The sequence below is a fragment of the Diaphorina citri genome, unplaced genomic scaffold (genome assembly GCF_000475195.1).
Source record: "Diaphorina citri unplaced genomic scaffold, Diaci psyllid genome assembly version 1.1 scaffold23, whole genome shotgun sequence".
NCBI lineage: Eukaryota > Metazoa > Arthropoda > Insecta > Hemiptera > Psyllidae > Diaphorina > Diaphorina citri.
In genome coordinates, this window is record NW_007377461.1 from 214999 (window position 1) to 237237 (window position 22239).

A 22239-nucleotide genomic window follows, 5' to 3' on the forward strand; every position below is an offset into this window, starting at 1 on the left:
AAAAAAAAAAAACATAAAGTAGAAACAATAGATCAGTTGCGCTTACTTGAGTGATGTTTCTAAGTCATAGAGCACGAAAAATGAGGACCAACGAAATTTTCTTTTTTCTTCTACGACTTCTAGATCCCGAGATAAATCAATTAAAAAAAAAACCGGTAAATCGTGAACTTTGACGTCACGGCATACGCTCCCGTAGGCGATGACGTCACATCAAATGTCCCGAGCAAAGCTCCCTCGCATGCAACACAATAATGTGTTTGTGCGCATACGTTACTGCGCATTTCTTTCTGCTCCTCCGCAAGCGTGTTTGCATACTTGCGCTACCTAGCGGATGAAAAAAACTGCGTAAAGTTTGACGTCACACATCTTTGAACTCTTTCATTAGAACGGAAAATAAAAATGGAATTTTAGACCTTTTACATTTATTTTTTCGGAGTTTTGACCTCAGATTTGGATTTTTCCCAACTTTTTACATAGGAATCGACCATTTCTTGACTCTTCCAGGCATTGAAGCCGGATGAGTCTAAACTATTATCATAGTTTCCTTTCGCAATTGACTAGCTAGAAAATTCTAAAGGGCGCGCCAACGGAATCAGTTCCATGTCCAAAAGTTTCCCGGAAGAAAAATACACCTAATGTTGTTGGCAATTATCAGGGATTGACTATTATACTTAGGTCATAAATATGTACAAAAAAGGGTCGATTTTCATAAAAAAATTGCATTTTATTACATATATTTCATTTTCGTACAAAAAAGCAAAGATCTTCATAAAAATTGCATTTTATTGTACCTATATGTAATTTCCTCTCTCTCTCTGTGTGCGAAGAACAACATAATTTCTCTCAACAAGTGACAAACTTGAACTTCTTAGTCGCCTTAGGTTTGGTGGCACACTTTTTCTTTTTCGGTTTACAACAGTCTTGCGCCGCGCAGGATGTTGCTTTCACCACGATCATTTTACCTCCTGAACTGCCACATTTGGGTTTGGACTGTCATTTCCGTACGAGAAGATTTTCATAAAAATAGCATTTTATTGTATATTTAATTTCCTCTCTTGTATATTTAATTTCCTCTCTCTCTGTGCGAAGAACAAGATAATTTCTCTCAACAAGTGACAAACTTGAACTTCTTGGTCGCCTTAGGTTTGGTGGCACACTTTTTCTTCTTCGGTTTACAACAGTCTTGCGCCGCGCAGGATGTTGCTTTCACCACGATCATTTTACCTCCTGAACTGCCACATTTGGGTTTGGACTGACGGAAAATAAAAATGGAATTTTAGACCTTTTACATTTATTTTTTCGGAGTTTTGATCTCAGATTTGGATTTTTCCCAACTTTTTACATAGGAATCGACCATTTATTTTTAATTTTTACCCATTTGCAACTGCTCCATTGGGTGGGTCATTTCCGTACGAGATTTTCATAAAAATAGCATTTTATTGTATATTTAATTTCCTCTCTCTCTGTGCGAAGAACAAGATAATTTCTCTCAACAAGTGACAAACTTGAACTTCTTGGTCGCCTTAGGTTTGGTGGCACACTTTTTCTTTTTCGGTTTACAACAGTCTTGCCCCGCGCAGGATGTTGCTTTCACCACGATCATTTTACCTCCTGAACTGCCACATTTGGGTTTGGACTTGCATGGTTTCTCACACGCCTGCATAAACAAACAGACGAACATGAAAACGGATAGGTTCATTAAAGCGTGGTTGGGCGGAAGAGCTGATTTCTTGGAATCCTGTCACGCTTCTCTCTCTCCCCTCTCTTTTTCTCTCCCTCCCTCTCCTGAGGTCTTGGAGTACCGAAATCGAAGAGAAAAGTTTACTATCCTTATCCAATCGACAAAACTTTCGATGGTCAGTTTTTAGTGCCAAAACACGTTTCGAGGTCCTCAGTTTATTCAGAACAGAAGGAAAAAATCGAAGGCCGAAAACCTCTTCGAAAAGTAAATAATGACGAGCATTTTATCAAAAGACTACCTAGAAAAGTTTACTACCCTTATCCTATAGGAAGGAAAGTAATGCAATCGACAAAACTTTCGATGGTCAGTTTTTAGTGCCAAAACACGTTTTGAGGTCCCCAGTTTATTCAGAACAGAAGGAAAAAATCGAAGGCCGAAAACCTCTTCGAAAAGTAAATAATGACGAGCATTTTATCAAAAGACTACCAAAATAAGTTTTTTTAGACTGTCAGCCTAGAACAAGTTGTTCCATTATACCTACCAACAAAATATGAAGAGCCATGTGAAAGGAAGAAGAAGAAGAGTAAATAATGATGAGCATTTTATCAAAAGACTACCAAAATAAGTTTTTTAGACTGTCAGCCTAGAACGAGTTGTTCCATTATTACCTACCAACAAAATATGGAGAGCCATGTGAAAGGAAGAAGAAGAAGAAGAAGAAGAAGAAGAAGAAGAAGAAGAAGAAGAAGAAGTGAGTAAAATACCTGAATAACAAAGGAAGAAGAAGAAGAAGAAGAAGAAGTGAGTAAAATACCTGAATAACAAAGGAAGATGAGTCACAGGAATCATCATCTGATTCACAACAGTTATCACTTGAATCACAACGCTTGATACAGCAGGAATCAAAGGACTCCTGGATACAACAACCATCATCTGAATCGCAGGAATCACACGAATCGCAACTGAAAATCAAAATTTGTTTGATAGAGGTTTATTTTTATTAAATTGAAGGTACTTGTGCAGAAGTCACGTCCGTGGAATATTGCTACCAAAGGAACTGGCACAAACGAGCAGTGACCAGTGTTATATTCACAACAGTTATCACTTGAATCACAACGCTTGATACAGCAGGAATCAAAGGACTCCTGGATACAGCAACCATCATCTGAGTCACAGGAATCACACGAATCGCAACTGAAAATCAAAATTTGTTTGATAGAGGTTTATTTTTATTAAATTGAAGGTACTTGTGCAGAAGTCACGTCCGTGGAATATTGCTACCAAAGGAACTGGCACAAACGAGCAGTGACCAGTGTTATTATAGGGTTAGGTTAAACGCAAGAAGGAGTTTTCACAATTAGAGCAGTGATTAGTGTTATTATAGGGTTGGATTAAATACAAAAAGGAGCTTTTCTTTTCCACGGACGTGACTTCTGCATAATTATAGTGTGCCAACACAGCTAAGGTTTTTAGTTACCAGGGTTTCACTTTCGATTCGGCAACAAGCTACCCGCCTTCTCGAATTAACCTCACCCAGCCTTGGAAGGCCGGTAAAAACCACCAAAAGAAAAACATCTACTAACCACGGACAACGTTACTTTACCTTGGTGATTCTTTGGAAACGGGTGCGTTCAATTTACTATCGCTACGTTCTATCTGCTTTAAAACTACTTTATCAACAATCTGGTTTGTTGATGTTGAACTTTTTACTTACACAAACAATCGATCAATCAAAAGCATACATTCAAACGAACCAATAATATTCAACACGTCTCGTGTTCCTCGAATTTGCAGGAACATTATTAACAATGTAAAAAAAAAAGAAAAAAAATCAACTCGTTCGAAGTAAAAAAATAAAAAAAAATAAAATGAAAAAAATAGCTCCATGTGCAGAAGTCACATCCGTGGAATATTACTACCAAAGGAACTGGCACAAACGAGCAGTGACCAGTGTTATTATAGGGTTAGGTTAAACGCAAGAAGGGTTAGGTTAAATACAAAAAGGAGCTTTTCTTTTCCATGGACGTGACTTCTGCATAATTACCATAAATTTAAATAAATAAAAATCTTTCTCTTACCTGGAGCTTTCGTCACAGCTATCCGGACAGCAGTCATCACACGGGTCATCACAGTCACTATCCTTGCACACTATCTGATAGACCTTCTTCCCGTTACAGCATTCTTCCTTCAGGACACACAAGTTCTGGCCGGGCTTTGGACAACACTTTGGACGTTCTTTGCACTCTAGGAGGCAAATCTTTTTGCCCTTCTTGTTTGTAGCGGGGATTTTGCAGCACATTCTTCCTTCAGGACACACAAGTTCTGGCCGGGCTTCGGACAACACTTTGGACGTTCTTTGCACTCTAGGAGGCAAATCTTTTTGCCCTTCTTGTTTGTAGCGGGGATTTTGCAGCAATCGTACTGCATTCTTCCTTCAGGACACACAAGTTCTGACCGGGCTTTGGACAACACTTTGGACGTTCTTTGCACTCTAGGAGGCAAATCTTTTTGCCCTTCTTGTTTGTAGCGGGGATTTTGCAGCAATCGTACTTTTTCGTGCTTGTACTTGGCGGAGAACAGACTTGGATGTTGTATTTCTTCATGATGCTTTGGGAGTTGGTCGATTGAGAAGTTTTTTTTTGATTTGATCGATTTATTTGGAATCGATTTTCTGAGAAGTTTTTTTCGATTTGATCGATTTATTTGGAATCGATTTTCTGAGAAGTTTTTTTCGATTTGATCGATTTATTTGGAATCAATTTTCCGAGATTTTTTCAAGGGTCTCCTGTCACAGTGGACTAAGGGCTTCTCCTGTTCTGGCGTACAGGGGGAAGATGTGGTGCGACTACTAGAGGAGGCTTTGGAACGAAGAGGGGTGAGTTTGATAGAGATTTAATGTTTTTGTACTAACAGTGCGTCTGGCTGGGGTACTTAAAATAGGGAGGATACCAGCATGAAAAACGCCGAACCCGTCTGAACACGGGAAAAGGCGAGGAAAGCCAGACGTTCCTGGAACAAATTTTATATCACTAGAATTAAGTTCGCCCCGGGCAGACATCGAACCTCTCTATTAGCCAATGTTTGTGTGTGTAAAAAATAAAATAAAATAGTACTTACGTGGTCTCTTCTAAGTATCTCTCCGTGGCCGAGTAGGTATCACACACGGGAGGAGTCAAAGTTTTTTTTGGCTGTGTGCTTGAAGTTCAGGGTGCTCTTAGCCTCGTGAGGACAATTGAGTAATAATAATAATAATAGTGCTTATTTATACTGCTCGCATGGGACTGAAAAGTCCCTTTACTCCAGCAGTAGGCTACTACTATTATTGTGGTCAAATTCTCAAATTATATTGAGGATAAAATTCCATACCTCGGCTGGGATTGAACCCACGCCCTCCTGTTTACCAGGCGAGCGCCTTGACCACTACACCACCAATGTACCCACACTTTGCAAGTGAATAACTGTGCCAATAAGCCCTTGAGTAGAATAACTGTGCCAATAAGCCCTTGAGTTAGCTACCTTTATCGATTTATCGAGTAGATGAGAATTAATTTACATAGGAAAGGAGGCACTTAGTAATGATGTGATACCCATGAAGGTTGTGAAGAAGCTCTCTAGTATATCACAAACAATGCATGATTTGATCGATTTAGATTTTAATTAGAATCTAATTATATCCATCCTCCTTCCCACAGGACGTCCAAATCGAGGTGTGCGCCATCCTGAACGACACGACCGGCTGTCTGATGTCGTGCGCCTGGAAGAACCGCAACTGTCGCGTCTTTGGATGTAGGGCGAATTTCTTGGATTGAATACTCCCAGTTGGCGTGTAGATTCAGAGCAAAATAGGGTCTTTTTTGGCCCTCGTTTTATACTGTTCCAAAGATCGCTACTATGGATGTATTTAGAACGCTTAATTTGAAAGGATAGCCTTCTTGTCTTTTACTTGTCACTTAGCTTTTCCGTTTGTCGTTTGTATCTTCTGTGATTTCTTGTTCTCTCACTCTCTTGATCAACGAAAATTTTGTCGGTTGTCTTTCGTGTTTCCTTATCGGGAAAGAGAGAAAAAAATAACAGGATTTTGTTTCTTTAAATTTTTATCTGTGCGTGATTGAAATTATTGGTTTTTTTCAAATTTAGAATATCGGAGAGTTGGGCCAAACGAGAATTTAGTACACAGGCTGAAATGGGAATCGAAAATGTCCCGAGAAGAGTTGTGTGGCTAGCATTAGCATTGTATAGTATTTCGAGTTAACTTTGTATTTAAGGGGGGAACTTTATAGCTTCATCACAACATATATGATGTTTTGTGACTAGGATGTAACATGAAACTTTTGGTTAGGATGGGTGCTGCGGTTGGCGGTGTTTTGACCGCTTTTTGGCGATTTTCGACCTCTTTTTTCGGGTTTCCGCTATATTGACTAAACGGTAAGAGATGTTGTAAACGTTACGGTACGTTACGGTAGAAGAACACCCAAATAAGCTTTAATAGGATAAGGAAAGTCGTGTGATGTTCAAACCAGATATTTTCATGTTTCTGTTGATATATTGTAACATTAATAAATGGAAACTTTGAAAAATTAAATTAATTATGTTATTCCTTGTTTGCAGTGAACCCAAAGGCACGCACACCATCTGCCTCTCGGTCCTAGCCGGCCTAGGATTGAATATAGGTAGTGGTGATTTCGTTCACGATAGCTACACTGACGGTAGGTAGGTACCTCACGCCCACGACGTAAGCGTGAGAACAAAGGAGGTCTGAAAGGCCAAAAGTGAAGAGAGAAGGAGAGTATAAGAGAAAGTCAGCTGGTCTGGGAACGAACCTTATCTGTTTGGGATAAAGTTGGCGGCGGGCGAGAATCGAACCCGCAACTTACCGCGTACAAGGCAGGCGCGTTACCCTCCGAGCTAACTATGCTGGCTTTATTAATTTTGTCACCTTTTTTTTTAATAAAAAGATGAGTGTTCCACCGCCGTTTTTATTTCGTAGCAATGAAACAACTGGTACATTAGACGCATGTGGTCTGTGTCTTAGTATGCCGCCTAGGATTACCGCATGCGTCAGAACAGGACGCTATCAATGTCCGCTACGTATGCGAATGTGTGTCGAGGCGCGCCGCGCATCTGGTGTCTGCGGGCGCCGCATGCCTGATCAACAAGATGGACTTTGAGCATGTCACTGTGGCGGTGGATGGGTCTGTGTATCGCTTCCATCCGCACTTCCATGACCTGATGATGGAGAAGATCGGACAACTCATTTCCAAGAATATTCAGGTGAGAAATCAAGCGTGCCGGGAGGCGGCGCATGAACGTGGAGAGTTCGAAACGCCGCCCTGCCTATATTAATTTATTTTATTTTTACAATTCGCCAGAACGCATTTTACATGCAAGTACACGGGTGATCACAAAAACATATATGTTTTATACATTTAATACCTATTATACCCAAAAACATATACATTTAATACCTAATTAATACATAATATGAAACTTAATACTACCCACCTACGTCCTACCTATGTAAACATGGGAGAAATACCTACTCTTCTGTTCTCTCCGAGGGGAAACGACCCCCGATGAACAAGAGAGTTTCATGGTATTTCGGCATTTTCATACCAACTTCTCTACCACTTCCCTACAACTTTGAGCAAATTTTATTTCATATTTCTTTGGTCGGATTTATGAGTAACTTCCGTGCCTGGACGTCCCAGGTTCGATTCCTGATAGAGTCGAAGTTTTTTCGGCTCCGTGATTAAAATTCGGGTTGCACTCGGCCTTGGGAGGACAAAGAACAATTGAGTAGCTACTTTAATCGAGTAGCAACCAGTGACGTCATTACAGGTATAAAAGAAAAAAAAATATTGTTTGCAAAATTAGGCACTTGGTAATTTTGCGATGTCCATAAAAGTTGTGGAAATTTCTGATTTACCACAAAAGGTAATAATATTCATGAGTTGATTACGTAGGCAAGTAATTGGTTGATTTGGTATACTGTTTTATTTGTATTTCTTAATCTAATCGCAACTTTGTTTCTTCTCTACTCGTATTACCTTATCATTTGTACAAAGATTTTGTCTCATGCAGTAGAATGAGGCAAGTTTCGGCCCTTGAGGGATTTGACCTGGTTGCTAAGTGTGGATTTTTTTTTTCAATACTAATCAGTCATTGCGCTTAAGTTACTTTTCTTAAATCTTCTTCTTCTTTTACTTAGTCTTTTCCCACTCAAGTGGGGTCGACAAGGTTAAATATAAACCATAAATAAATAAATAAAATTACCTATAAAAAACATCAGGGGATCCCAAAACGGATATTTCCAACCATTTCCCGATTTTGAAAATTTGAACCGATTGCAATACTTTCATCACTAGTATATTAGTATGCCTCTCATCAGATGGGCGAGAAGAGACACAATGATTCCCATTTAGGTGCTGGGTCAACACGAAAACACCAGAAAGTAACCCGTTGAAATATTTGCAATCGAGTGCAAATTTTTGTCGATGATGGGACTCGAACCCGGGACCTTCTGCATGACAAGCAAGCGCGTTACCACTGGACCAACTGGACCTTTATAATTAAATATTCTTTTTAGTCTTTTTACTCTGGTAATCCCGCCACTGTCGCTGCTCGATTAAAGTAGCTTATATTCTTTTTACCATGAAAGTAGCTACTCAGTTAGTTCTCTTTACAAGGCTGAGTGCACCCCGTATTCCAAACAGAGGTTCTCAAAGTCCGAAAACTAAAAAAATAAAATAAAAAAGCTCTGCTGGGAATCGAACCTAGGATCTCTGGTTAACAGGGGTAGTGTGATACTCGATTACCCATTCAACCACGGTACATTGGTTGCACCTTTTGACGATCGCTTGAAGAAAACGAATTGTTGATCGTGTAAACAGAGCTTACCATAAGATTTTTCTCTGTGCGTTATCTCAAGCGCGCGAAAATTTGAATTTGAATTCAAAATCTACACAGAAGTTTTCCATTTTCCAGCGACTTTTTCCAATCAAATTTTGATTTTTCCGTCTATTTTGTGAGTTTTGTTGAGTGATAAACGAGTTTAGCCTTTGATTTTGCATTCGAGGTGGTTGAAACAAACGCTCTTTTCATCATCAATGGTGTAAGAACTCTATCAGCAATAATGGACTTCCAATTTCCTGTCAGGACAGCTAGTTTGCTGTATGAGCTTGACAGTAAGTACCTACCTAGCTGTTTGGTTTATGATTCTGTCGGTATTTGTGTGGTTTGGTTCTCCTGAAGCCCTGTCATGCTCTCTTGTGTCTTCTGTTTCTGAAAGAGCAGACTGAGTTTTCACTAACACTGGTTGCCTACACACTTGTACAGTAGGTTAACTCCATACACCCACTCCAGGGCTTGGGTGTAAGGGCCAACAGCCCTGAAGCTGAAAGTTCTGTTAAGCTCATATGAATCTGCTTACACTTCACTAAACTACGAGTGTTTTGGTCTCAAAACACCTTCTGAGCAGACGGAAATTTCCCTTGATAACACTGGTTGCCTGTACTTCTACAGTTTTGAGTTAGAAGAAGATAATCTTGGTAAGCTAGGGGCGTTCTACATACCTTTTCCTTGGAGTCTTGCCCAAAGAAACTTTTGGATACCCAAGTCATTTTTTTTTTTTTTTCTTTAAGGGATAGTATAGAAGAAAGCCAGCTTTTCCCAAGAATGAACCTTATCTGTGAAGAATAAGTTGACTCAGGGCAGAAATTAAACCCATGACCAGAAGGCAGGTGTTCTAACAAGGCTGGCCTTGGAATGTCTTGATTTCATGAGATGTACTTACACAAACACAATACCTAGGTACATAAAGTTCAGATGAACAGTTATCACTTTTAGAAAAGTTTTTAATAGCTTTGTTAGGTCTATGGATCTTGTAAATCATTTTTACCGTTATTTTCTCTACATTTGCCATTAGGAAATCATAAATAAAGCCCAACGTCTTATGATTGCATGTGTCAATGTCATGATGTGAATTGATGTCACAGGCAATTACGTCATCTCACAGATTGATGACATAATTATGTGACAGAAATGACATTAGCATCTACTTCACACCCATACACGTTCTCCCCACACAATCACCTTGTGAGGATGCATAATTTACTTGATTGAATTTAGAAAAAGAAGAAGAAAAAGAAGTACTTAGAGGATTGATCAGCAAATGTAGAAAGAAGAAGAAGAAAAAGAAGAAGAAAAAGAAGAAATGAGAAGAATAACTAGTACCTAAATAATTAGCTAAAAATGCTAAAATAGATAGGCAAACTAGAGCGATTTTTTTATGTACCTACTTAGGTGCTAGGTAGGTAATTAAGTAATTATTCATGATACCATGTAAAGATGAGTAAGTTGATCAGTGGATCTATCTTTCGATTGTAAATCTTATTAGGATCATTAGGCTCTCTCAAGTCACACTGTACAAGTCACAAGTTTTATGCTAATTCTTTCTGACTTTCTGAAACTACACATAGCTATGATAAATTTCAAGTGTATTCTCAGTATTTGAAGTTCATAGGTGCCTAATAGTCTTATCATTTTTACAAAGATTTAGTTTCATGCAGTAGAATGAGGCAAGTTTCGGCCCTTGAGGGATTTGACCTGGTTGCTAAGTATGGATTTTTTTTTTTTTTTTAAATACTAATCAGTGTCAGCTCCCATGGCGTAGTGGTCACTGCGCTCGCCTTGCACGCGGGAGATCCGGGTTCGATTCCCGGCGGAGTCAAGAAATTTGTATATTGACTAAAGGGTAAGAGATGTTGTAAACGTAACGGTACGGTACATTACGTTACGGTAGAAGAACACCCAAATAAGCTTTAATAGGATAAGGAAAGTCGTGTGATGTACAAACCAGATATTTTCATGTTTCTGTTGATATATTGTAACATTAATAAATGGAAACTTTGAGAAATTAAATTAATTATGTTATTCCTTGTTTGCAGTGAACCCAAAGGCACGCACACCATCTGCCTCTCGGTCCTAGCCGGCCTAGGATTCTCTGTGCGTTATCTCAAGCGCGCGAAAATTTAAATTTGAATTCAAAATCTACACAGAAGTTTTCCAGTTTCCAGCGACTTTTTCCAATCAAATTTTGATTTTTCCGTCTATTTTGTGAGTTTTGTTGAGTGATAAACGAGTTTGGCCTTTGATTTTGCATTCGAGGTGGTTTAAACAAACGCTCATTTCATCATCAATGGTGTAAGAACTCTATCAGCAATAATGGACTTCCAATTTCCTGTCAGGACAGCTAGTTTGCTGTATGAGCTTGACAGTAAGTACTTACCTGGTTAGCTGTTTGGTTTATGATTATGTCGGTATTTGTGTGGTTTGGTTCTTCTGAAGCCCTGTCACGCTCTCTTCACTCTTCTGGGTGTGTTTATGAACAGGGCTGAGATGAGCTCGGACGACGTGAGATAGCTGTTCCGGCGGCAATTTTTAAAATTCATTTTATATTTATTTCATTCAAGGGAAAGGTGCCTAGTTTCTCTTGTTTACCTCATCTCTTTTCATTTTCTCGGGTGATGTTATTTGTGTGTGATTTAAATGTGTTTGCTGAGTTATTCAGTTTTTGCTTTACATTTTGTCAGGAGAACATCTTGAAAATTCCTTCAGAACTTGAAAGAATTTCCAAGATGGCGGTGATAAATGTGTTTGCTGAGTTATTCAGTTTTTGCTTTAAATTTTGTCACGAGATAATCTTGAAAATTCCTTCAGAACTTGAAAGAATTTCCAAGATGGCGGTGACGGCGGCGATAGCAAGTTGAATGCACCAGTTCCCAATCGGTCACTGAAGTTAAGCAACGTTGCGCGTGGTTAGTATCCGGATGGTGACCATTTGGGCAATCGCGTGCTGCTGGTTTTTACCGGCTCCACTCAGGCTGAGTGCGGGTCAATTGAGGAGGCGGGTAGTTTGTCACCGAATGGTAGGTAAAACCCCGTCACGAAAAGACCTAGTTGTAAAAAATGACGACACCTATTTCAAAGTTGTCAGACCAAGTTGGCAGATAAGTCTGCAGACAAAGCGCGTGTACCAAACTTAATAATTACGTGAACTTGTGCGCCTTCTCAGTCTGTAGACACGTTTTTTTTCTAAACAAGAGTAGTAATTGTAGGTAATTGCTGATAGAAATAATAGCACCGATTAGAGTCTTCTCAATTTTCAACTCACATGCTCCGACACTTCTGACAGTTCAAATGTCAATGTCAGGAGATAATAAGTGATAAGCGATTGAATTACCTTAGTGACTGGGTCCACGGTTCGTTGTTCAGTCGTCAGTTGATGGGCAAGTATTGGAAGTTATCTAACAGTCGAAACTTCTCTTCAGAAGGGGTTCACGGTCTTTTCTTTTGTCAAAATTGAAACGAAGCTGTTTATCCAAATATTGTTGTCAATAGTTGGATCACTTCAAAATTTTGGGTGTTTGGGTGGAAGAGCTCCTCCAGGAGAACCCTGCCACTTAAGAAAAAGGGGGAAAAAATGCTCATCAGCTCTGATATGTGTTTTCCAGAGTAGACAATTGATTGGGGAACCCAGGCACCCGGGTATAGTTCGTGTAAGACATACGGATTCAGGTAGTTCAACGCGTAGACGCTTCAAACTTCCAATCAACTTGATTAGATACTCCCACTGCCTATCTTCAACAGCAAGATTAGAACTTAGAACCAATATTGTTGACGTCAAAGTAAAGAAAACAAGCGTAAAAATTATTTTTATAAAAAATAAATACACATTTATGTCCAATTTTATTCGTCTACCTCGTGTTTGAACGAGGTAAATCTTTTTTGGAGGAGTGAAATCACAATGAGCCTCCCTCTGTCCAATCAGAGAAAGGTCCAATTTGGTAACTATAAGAAAAGCTTTACAGTTTGGTAACTTCATTGGAGTCCTGCGCTTGGGGGTGGACCTGTGACTAGGGTTACGATCTCCAAGAGAGAAATGAAGTTCCAGTTGCGTAAACCGATAGAATACATCCGGTTACAGTTTTGAAAATCGTCGAGGAAAGTTGCCGTCAAAAGACAGCAAGACGAGTGGAATTATGAGAGTGGAGATTTTTTTTTACAACGAAGAGAGACCACTTTGGAATGAGATGTCAACTTCAAGGACTGAGATGCGCGCGCAGGTTGTTTACTTCGCTCGGCGCAGGCATCGTTTCACATCACATGTGTTTATTTTCTGCCGAATCCGCGGCCTGGGGCGGGTTGTGGGTTGGGGGCGTAGTTCTCCTCGACCAGCTTGGGCAGAGTGGCGATGGCCTTGGCGATTTCATCGGGGATGGGAGGAGGGGTTGGCAGATGGGCTCCGGAGGCGTGGTAGCCGGTCTCGTCAGCGTACCATTGGGTTCAATGTTGTACTCATCGTTCCAGTCAATGTTGTACTCATTGTTCCAGTCAATGTTGTACACATTGTTCCATGTCGTACTCATTGTTCCAGTCAATGTTGTACTCATTGTTCCAGTCAATGTTGTACACATTGTTCCAGTCAATGTTGTACACATTGTTCCAGTCAAAGTTGTACACATTGTTCCAGTCAATGTTGTACACATTGTTCCAGTCAATGTTGTACTCATTGTTCCAGTCAATGTTGTACTCATTGTTCCAGTCAATGTTGTACACATTGTTCCATGTTGTACTCACTGTTCCATTCAATGTTGTACTCATTGTTTCAGTCAATGTTGTACTCATTGTTCCAGTCAATGTTGTACTCATTGTTCCAGTCAATGTTGTACTCATTGTTTCAGCCAATGTTGTACTCATTGTTCCAGTCAATGTTGTAATTCTTGTACTTATTGTTTTAGCAAAGTTATTTTCTTTACACTAACATTTTATTGATTCAAAATTCGTGCTCGGTTGACGAAATTTCGAGGAGTCTTTCTTTAAATTTTTACTTAAAGTTCTTTGGTTTTTATTGCTAATTCTGCTTTGTTTTTTTCAAAGTTGTGTGTTTGTAGATTGTATCTAAACATATTGTTTTGCAAGTCATGATTGTTTGCTACGCTCGGCTGATGCTGGGTATCTTCTTATTCCAGGGAATATTGGAAGTAACCAAAGTGATAGTTAAGTTAATTGAGGGACATTGTAGCAAATTTTGATATTGGAGATTTTTTTTTCTCTCTCTCCAGAGACTACAAATTTCAGACGATTTCTAGCTAATGTTCACAAGTTACATGAGTAACTTTTGTCGTCAAATCAAGTTCTAAAATGTAGCTTACATAGGTAGTGTTTTATTCAAAGGAACGATCTTTATTTGATTAGGGCTTTCACGCTCGGCTCGAAATGTCTTATTTTTTTTCGATTGCCTCGTCTTATTTTATTTCAAAGACTGCATCATTTTAATCTCGGGCCAGCCTAGTTAGCTTAGTTGGTAGTGCGTCTGCCTTGTAAGCGCTAGGCCGTGGGTTCGATTCCCGCCCGGGGCGGATTTTATCCTGATGGGATAATGTTCGTTCTCGGAACGGCTGGCTTTCTCCTATCCTGTCTTCCTTCTCTCTCCGATTTCGGGACGATAAGACCCTAGAGTTACAGTTCCCTCTGTCAAACCTCTTAAAAAAAAAAAAAAATCGGGACGATAAGACCATAGCAGTTACAGTTCCCTCTGTCAAACCTCTTAAAAAAAAAAATTAATCTCGGGTCTCTCATTCACAGACGGACGGGGAGCACTGCATGTTGCTCGCTCTCCCCTGTGGTCGCACCGAGGTGGACGTGGTTCAACAGTCTGCCTATCTCCAGTCCGGCTTCATCACCTACCTGCAGCAGAAGCAAGCCGCCGGCATAGTCAACATTGCCGAGATCGGAAGGTGATTGATAAGCGATTGAATTACCTTAGTGACTGGGTCCACGGTTCGTTGTTCAGTCGTCAGTTGATGGGCAAGTATTGGAAGTTATCTAACAGTCGAAACTTCTCTTCAGAAGGGGTTCACGGTCTTTTCTTTTGTCAAAATTGAAACGAAGCTGTTTATCCAAATATTGTTGTCAATAGTTGGATCACTTCAAAATTTTGGGTGTTTGGGTGGAAGAGCTCCTCCAGGAGAACCCTGCCACTTAAGAAAAAGGGGGAAAAAATGCTCATCAGCTCTGATATGTGTTTTCCAGAGTAGACAATTGATTGGGGAACCCAGGCACCCGGGTATAGTTCGTGTAAGACATACGGATTCAGGTAGTTCAACGCGTAGACGCTTCAAACTTCCAATCAACTTGATTAGATACTCCCACTGCCACTGCCTATCTTCAACAGCAAGATTAGAACTTAGAACCAATATTGTTGACGTCAAAGTAAAGAAAACAAGCGTAAAAATTATTTTTTATCTTCAACAGCAAGATTAGAACTTAGAACCAATATTGTTGACGTCAAAGTAAAGAAAACAAGCGTAAAAATTATTTTTATAAAAAATAAATACACATTTATGTCCAATTTTATTCGTCTACCTCGCGTTTGAACGAGGTAAATCTTTTTTTGGAGGAGTGAAATCACAATGAGCCTCCCTCTGTCCAATCAGAGAAAGGTCCAATTTGGTAACTATAAGAAAAGCTTTACAGTTTGGTAACTTCATTGGAGTCCTGCGCTTGGGGGTGGACCTGTGACTAGGGTTACGATCTCCAAGAGAGAAAGGAGGAGTGAAATCACAATGAGCCTCCCTCTGTCCAATCAGAGAAAGGTCCAATTTGGTAACCATAAGAAAAGCTTTACAGTTTGGTAACTTCATTGGAGTCCTGCGCTTGGGGGTGGACCTGTGACTAGGGTTTTACGATCTCCCAGAGAGAAATGAAGTTCCAGTTGCGTAAACCGATAGAAAACATCCGGTTACAGTTTTGAAAATCGTCGAGGAAAGTTGCCGTCAAAAGACAGCAAGACGAGTGGAATTATGAGAGTGGAAGATGATTAAGAGAGAAATGAAGTTCCAGTTGCGTAAACCGATAGAATACATCCGGTTACAGTTTTGAAAATCGTCGAGGAAAGTTGCCGTCAAAAGACAGCAAGACGAGTGGAATTATGAGAGTGGAGATTTTTTTTTACAACGAAGAGAGACCACTTTGGAATGAGATGTCAACTTCAAGGACTGAGATGCGCGCGCAGGTTGTTTACTTCGCACGGCGCAGGCATCGTTTCACATCACATGTGTTTATTTTCTGCCGAATCCGCGGCCTGGGGCGGGTTGTGGGTTGGGGGCGTAGTTCTCCTCGACCAGCTTGGGCAGAGTGGCGATGGCCTTGGCGATTTCATCGGGGATGGGAGGAGGGGTTGGCAGATGGGCTCCGGAGGCGTGGTAGCCGGTCTCGTCAGCGTACCATTGGGTTTGGATGGGCGTGCCGTCAGGGGAGGTGTAGGAGGATTGGCCCTGAGCAGTTTGGGCTTCGAGATCCTTTTGGCCGGCGTTCTTCAGGGCACCTTGCTCCTGTACGGCGATACCATTGCCGGTTTCAAAGCTGAAATGAAAAGGTTACATATCAAAAGCTGGAAATTAGCGATACCAACTGATAAGGTCAACACGAGAACACCAGAAAGTAACCCGTTGAAATATTTGCAATCGAAAAACGAGTACAAATTAGCGATAACAACTGATAACAAGTTGATTGTGCCCGTTTCCAGTGGTTCATTGAAGTTTCAGACACGGAAAGTAAGTGGCGTTATGTTATCCGAATGGGTGCCCTTCTGTGCAATCGTGTCCAACTGATAACATGTTGATTGTACCCGTTTCCAGTGGTTCATTGAAGTTTCAGACACGGAAAGTAAGTGGCGTTATGTTATCCGAATGTATGCCCTTCTGTGCAATCGTGTACTGCTAGCTTTTACCAACCCCACTCAGGCTAGGTGAGGTAGTGTGAATAGGCGGCTTGATTGAAGACAAATGGAGTTCAGAACCTCTGTCACTAAAAATCTTAGGAAGTTGAGGAGCGCGGCAGCACTCCGCCCCGCCAAGTCAAGAAAGTTTAGGAATCATAGGTAGTTATATGAAGAAGGGAAACAACCAGATAGATACTCACGCAAATTTGTAGGTTCCATCTACTGGTGGCTCGTTGACATAACTGATGATGGGAATAGGGGAGGCTGGGGGAGCTTGAGGTCTGGCGTTCACTAAGGCAAGGGTTGCTGCAATCGTGTGCTGCTAGCTTTTCACAACCCCACTCAGGCTGGGTGAGGTAGTGTGAATAGGCGGCTTGATTGAAGACAATTGGAGTTCAGAACCTCTGTCACTAAAAATCTTAGGAAGTTGAGGAGCGCGGTAGCACTCCGCCCCGCCAAGTCAAGAAAGTTTAGGAATCATAGGTAGAGTTATATGAAGAAGGGAAACAACCAGATAGATACTCACGCAAATTTGTAGGTTCCATCTACTGGTGGCTCGTTGACATAACTGATGAAACTTTTTCAGTATCAAAAATTTTGCCGTTGAAAATTGAGCCAACGAGACAACCAAAGACAATATATTATGCAACACCATGAGCTTTTAATTGGTACTGCAAAACGTTGAAAAATATTTTCAAGACATTCACAAAATTCTGTCAGAGTAAAGGGATGGAAATGCAATCTATACCAAATAAAAAATTCGAATTTCCCGCCAACTTTACACGCAAAAAGGCCGACGATGGCCTACGATGGCCCTGTTCGTAACCACGGCCTCTGTGTCTTCTGTTTCTAATAGAGCAGACTGAGTTTTCACTAACACTGGTTGCCTATACTTCTACAGTTTTGAGTTATAAGAAGATAATCTTGGTAAGCTAAGTAGGGGCTTTCCACATACCTTTTCCTGAATGTTGTACTCATTGTTCCAGTCAATGTTGTAATTCTTGTACTTATTGTTTTAGCAAAGGTAGTTTCTTTACACTAACATTTTATTGTCAGTCAATGTTGTACTCATTGTTCCAGTCAATGTTGTAATTCTTGTACTTATTGTTTTAGCAAAGGTAGTTTCTTTACACTAACATTTTATTGATTCAAAATTCGTGCTCGGTTGACGAAATTTCGAGGAGTCTTTCTTTTAATTTTTACTTAGTTCTTTGGTTTTTATTGCTAATTCTGCTTTGTTTTTTCAAAGTTGTGTGTTTGTAGATTGTATCTAAACATATTGTTTTGCAAGTCATGATTGTTTGCTACGCTCGGCTGATGCTGGGTTGTAACTTCGATTCAAGGGAAAGGTGCCTAGTTTCTCTTGTTTACCTCATCTCTTTACATTTTCTCGGGTGATGTTATTTGTGTGTGATTCAAAAGTGTTTTTGCCGAGTTATTCAGTTTTTGCTTTACATTTTGTCAGGAGAACATCTTGAAAATTCCTTCAGAACTTGAAAGAATTTCCAAGATGGCGGTGACGGCGGCGATAGCAAGTTGAATGCACCAGTTCCCAATGGGTCACTGAAGTTAAGAAACGTTGCGCGTTGTTAGTATCCGGATGGTGACCATTTGGACAATCGCGTGCTGGTTTTTACCGGCTCCACTCAGGCTGAGTGCGGGTCAATTGAGGAGGCGGGTAGTTTGTCACCGAATGGTAGGTAAAACCCCGTCACGAAAAGACCTAGTTGTAAAAAATGACGACACCTATTTCAAAGTTGTCAGACCAAGTTGGCAGATAAGTCTGCAGACAAAGCGCGTGTACCAAACTTAATAATTACGTGAACTTGTGCGCCTTCTCAGTCTGTAGACACGTTTTTTTCTATACAAGAGTAGTAATTGTAGGTAGGTAATTGCTGATGGAAATAATAGCACCGATTAGAGTCTTCTCAATTTTCAACTCACATGCTCCGACACTTCTGACAGTTCAAATGTCAATGTCAGGAGATATAAACAGATTTTTTGTTTGTTTGTCATTTTTGTAATAAATACAAATAATTTTAAAAGGGGCGCGACTTTGAATGTCATGTGCCCCTAAAAAAATTGAATCAAAGTCAAACAAAAGATTCAAGTTCAATAAAAAACTAAGTATTAGCCAGCTGTTTTATATGGGTTTTAGAACTCACTCAACAAAAGAAAGTGCCTTTGTGTTTTGAATATTTTTTAGGAAAATTTATAATAAGGGGACCAATCGTTCTATAGAGTTACACGGACCAAACAAAGAGACAACAGACAAAATAAATGTAATTTCAACCAATCAACCAAAGTACCTACAGTCCAATAAAATTAAACCAAATCAGGATAAATTGTTAGTTTTGAATCATAAAATAAAAGTTTTTTTTGGTTAGTGTAAAAAAAACATCATTGAAGTTAGTAACTTATTAGAAACTTAAAAAGCATTAGAGGAAAATTGGAAATTAGTGAAAACAAAAGAAAAAAAAAAGCAAGTATCACAACAGCACACTTAAAAAGATTTTTTTATAGGCAAAAAAGTTTGAATAAATTGATTTATGTATAAGTACATAGATATTTAGTTAAAAATTCCAAAAGACACCAGAAGAACTTTTCTAAAAGGCGCTTAACAGAGAGAAATGAAGTTCCAGTTGCGTAAACCGATAGAAAACATCCGGTTACAGTTTTGAAAATCGTCGAGGAAAGTTGCCGTCAAAAGACAGCAAGACGAGTGGAATTATGAGAGTGGAGATTTTTTTTTACAACGAAGAGAGACCACTTTGGAATGAGATGTCAACTTCAAGGACTGAGATGCGCGCGCAGGTTGTTTACTTCGCTCGGCGCAGGCATCGTTTCACATCACATGTGTTTATTTTCTGCCGAATCCGCGGCCTGGGGCGGGTTGTGGGTTGGGGGCGTAGTTCTCCTCGACCAGCTTGGGCAGAGTGGCGATGGCCTTGGCGATTTCATCGGGGATGGGAGGAGGGGTTGGCAGATGGGCTCCGGAGGCGTGGTAGCCGGTCTCGTCAGCGTACCATTGGGTTTGGATGGGCGTGCCGTCAGGGGAGGTGTAGGAGGATTGGCCCTGAGCAGTTTGGGCTTCGAGATCCTTTTGGCCGGCGTTCTTCAGGGCACCTTGCTCCTGTACGGCGATACCATTGCCGGTTTCAAAGCTGAAATGAAAAGGTTACATATCAAAAGCTGGAAATTAGCGATACCAACTGATAACATGTTGATTGTACCCGTTTCCAGTGGTTCATTGAAGTTTCAGACACGGAAAGTAAGTGGCGTTATGTTATCCGAATGCTCTGGAGCCTCAGTGTTTCAGTAGGTCAAGCCAGGTTCGAGTCTTGGGCAACAAACCGAGTAGTTTTGTCAATGTTGTACACATTGTCCCATCTTGTACACATTGTTCCAGCCAATGTTGTACTCATTGTTCCAGTCAATGTTGTACACATTGTTCCATGTCGTACTCATTGTTCCAGTCAATGTTGTACTCATTGTTCCAGTCAATGTTGTACTCATTGTTCCAGTCAATGTTGTACACATTGTTCCAGTCAATGTTGTACTCATCGTTCCAGTCAATGTTGTACTCATTGTTTCAGTCAATGTTGTACACATTGTTCCATCTTGTACACATTGTTCCAGCCAATGTTGTACTCATTGTTCCAGTCAATGTTGTACTCATTGTTCCAGTCAATGTTGTACTCATTGTTCCAGTCAATGTTGATTGTTCCAGTCAATGTTGTACTCATTGTTCCAGTCAATGTTGTACTCATTGTTCCAGTCAATGTTGTACACATTGTTCCAGTCAATGTTGTACACATTGTTCCAGTCAATGTTGTACTCATTGTTCCAGCCAATGTTGTACTCATTGTTCCAGTCAATGTTGTACACATTGTTCCAGTCAATGTTGTACACATTGTTCCAGCCAATGTTGTACTCATTGTTCCAGTCAATGTTGTACACATTGTTCCATGTTGTACTTATTGTTCCAGTCAATGTTGTACTCATTGTTCCAGTCAATGTTGTACTCATTGTTCCAGTCAATGTTGTACTCATTGTTCCAGTCAGTATTGTACACATTGTTCCAGTCAATGTTGTACACATTGTTCCATGTTGTACTCATTGTTCCAGTCAATGTTGTACACATTGTTCCAGTCAATATTGTACACATTGTTCCAGTCAATATTGTACACATTGTTCCAGTCAATGTTGTACACATTGTTCCATGGTGTACTCATTGTTCCAGTCAATGTTGTACACATTGTTCCATGTTGTACTCATTGTTCCAGTCAATGTTGTACTCATTGTTCCAGCCAATGTTGTACTCATTGTTCCAGTCAATGTTGTACACATTGTTCCAGTCAATGTTGTACACACTGTTCCATGTTGTACTCACTGTTCCAGTCAATGTTGTACTCATTGTTTCAGTCAATGTTGTACTCATTGTTCCAGTCAATGTTGTACTCATTGTTCCAGTCAATGCTCATTGTTCCAAACAGATTTTTTGTTTGTTTGTCATTTTTGTATAATAAATAATTTTAAAAGGGGCGCGACTTTGAATGTCATGTGCCCCTAAAAAAATTGAATCAAACAAAAGATTCAAGTTCAATAGAAAACTAAGTATTAGCCAGTTGTTTTATATGGGTTTTTGAACTCACTCAACAAAAGAAAGTGCCTTTGTGTTTTGAATATTTTTTAGGAAAATTTATATTAAGGGGACCAATCGTTCTATAGAGTTACACGGACCAAACAAAGAGACAACAGACAAAATAAATGTAATTTCAACCAATCAACCAAAGTACCTACAGTCCAATAAAATTAAACAAAAATCAGGATAAATTGTTAGTTTTGAACCATAAAATAAAAGTTTTTTTGGTTAGTGTAAAGTAAAAAAAAAAAAAAAAAACATCATTGAAGTTAGTAACTTATTAGAAACTTAAAAAGCATTAGTGGAAAATTGGAAATTAGTGAAAACAAAAGAAAAAAAAGCAAGTACCACAACAGCACACTTAAAAAGATTTTTTATAGGCAAAAAAGCTTGAATAAATTGATTTATGTATAAGTACATAGATATTTAGTTAAAAATTCCAAAAGACACCAGAAGAACTTTTCTAAAAGGCGCTTTAACACAGGTTAGTGAAGCACTTGAAAAAAGAGCAAAAAGCAGAACTTTGTAAACTTTTCAAAAGCACACTTGATTTGAAAATCTTGAGAAAGAGAGAAAAAGGAGCAAAAATTAATCAAATAAAAGAAATGAAAAAAATACAGCTTTTTCTAGCTAGTTGAAAACCACTTAGAAAAATCTCGAGATAAAAGAAGAAAAATGAATAGCTTAACCCTAAAGGGAATTTTGTTAAAAAGAAGCCTTTTCTTGCTATTTGAAAACCACTTGAAAAATATCAAGATAAAAAGGAATTTCGCTAGAAAGAAGCTTTTTCGCAAGTCGAGAAAACTCAGCACTTTATCACACTTTTCGAACTAACCGAATTCATGTTGGTAGAAGATATTCTGTCGAACAACACTCGAACTAAGACTGTACAAAATCCCGAGATGACTCCAATACTTTATAGCTAATGGATTTTAACTTTATGTACTCAACCCTTCTACTCACCATTCCGAAGGTCTGCAGTTCGTATCCCCCCCTCCACTTCCAGAGAACTTTTCGCTTCCCATGTATAGAGGATTCAGTATTGGTAGAACTTTACTTAGACTGTCCATTATGTGTGATTATAGGATTTTGGAAAAGTAGAATTTTAGAATAAACAAACATAGTAGTGCT

General features: G+C 39.6%; 3 protein-coding genes and 1 pseudogene across 3 annotated transcripts in view; 3 read left to right on the forward strand and 1 right to left on the reverse strand.

Annotated features, from left to right (window-relative positions):
• LOC103509493 (hexokinase type 2-like) overlaps positions 1 to 7039 on the forward strand; it is a 53800-nt gene extending 46761 nt beyond the window's left edge. The window contains exons 7-8 of the mRNA XM_026823702.1: positions 6290 to 6339; positions 6726 to 7039. Of these exons, the coding sequence (XP_026679503.1) occupies positions 6290 to 6339; positions 6726 to 7024 (349 nt within the window). The 3' untranslated portion in view covers positions 7025 to 7039. The remainder of the gene's footprint in view (positions 1 to 6289; positions 6340 to 6725) is intronic.
• Positions 1035 to 4453, reverse strand: LOC103509311 (keratin-associated protein 10-9-like). Its single transcript, XM_008473931.3, has 5 exons — positions 4216 to 4453; positions 3760 to 3968; positions 2496 to 2643; positions 1595 to 1657; positions 1035 to 1210 (listed from the first exon to the last, which is right to left on the reverse strand). Exons 1-5 carry the CDS (start codon positions 4282 to 4284, stop codon positions 1106 to 1108), a joined length of 594 nt encoding a protein of 197 aa, XP_008472153.1. The 5' UTR covers positions 4285 to 4453; the 3' UTR covers positions 1035 to 1105.
• A 3696-nt stretch (positions 7040 to 10735) lies between the features above and the next one.
• The window catches only part of LOC103509335 (U6 snRNA-associated Sm-like protein LSm1), a 39744-nt gene continuing 28240 nt past the window's right edge, over positions 10736 to 22239 (forward strand). The window contains exon 1 of the mRNA XM_008473947.3: positions 10736 to 10955. Coding sequence (XP_008472169.1) covers positions 10904 to 10955 — 52 coding nt within the window. The 5' untranslated portion in view covers positions 10736 to 10903. The remainder of the gene's footprint in view (positions 10956 to 22239) is intronic.
• Positions 11427 to 11543, forward strand: LOC113467615 (annotated as a pseudogene).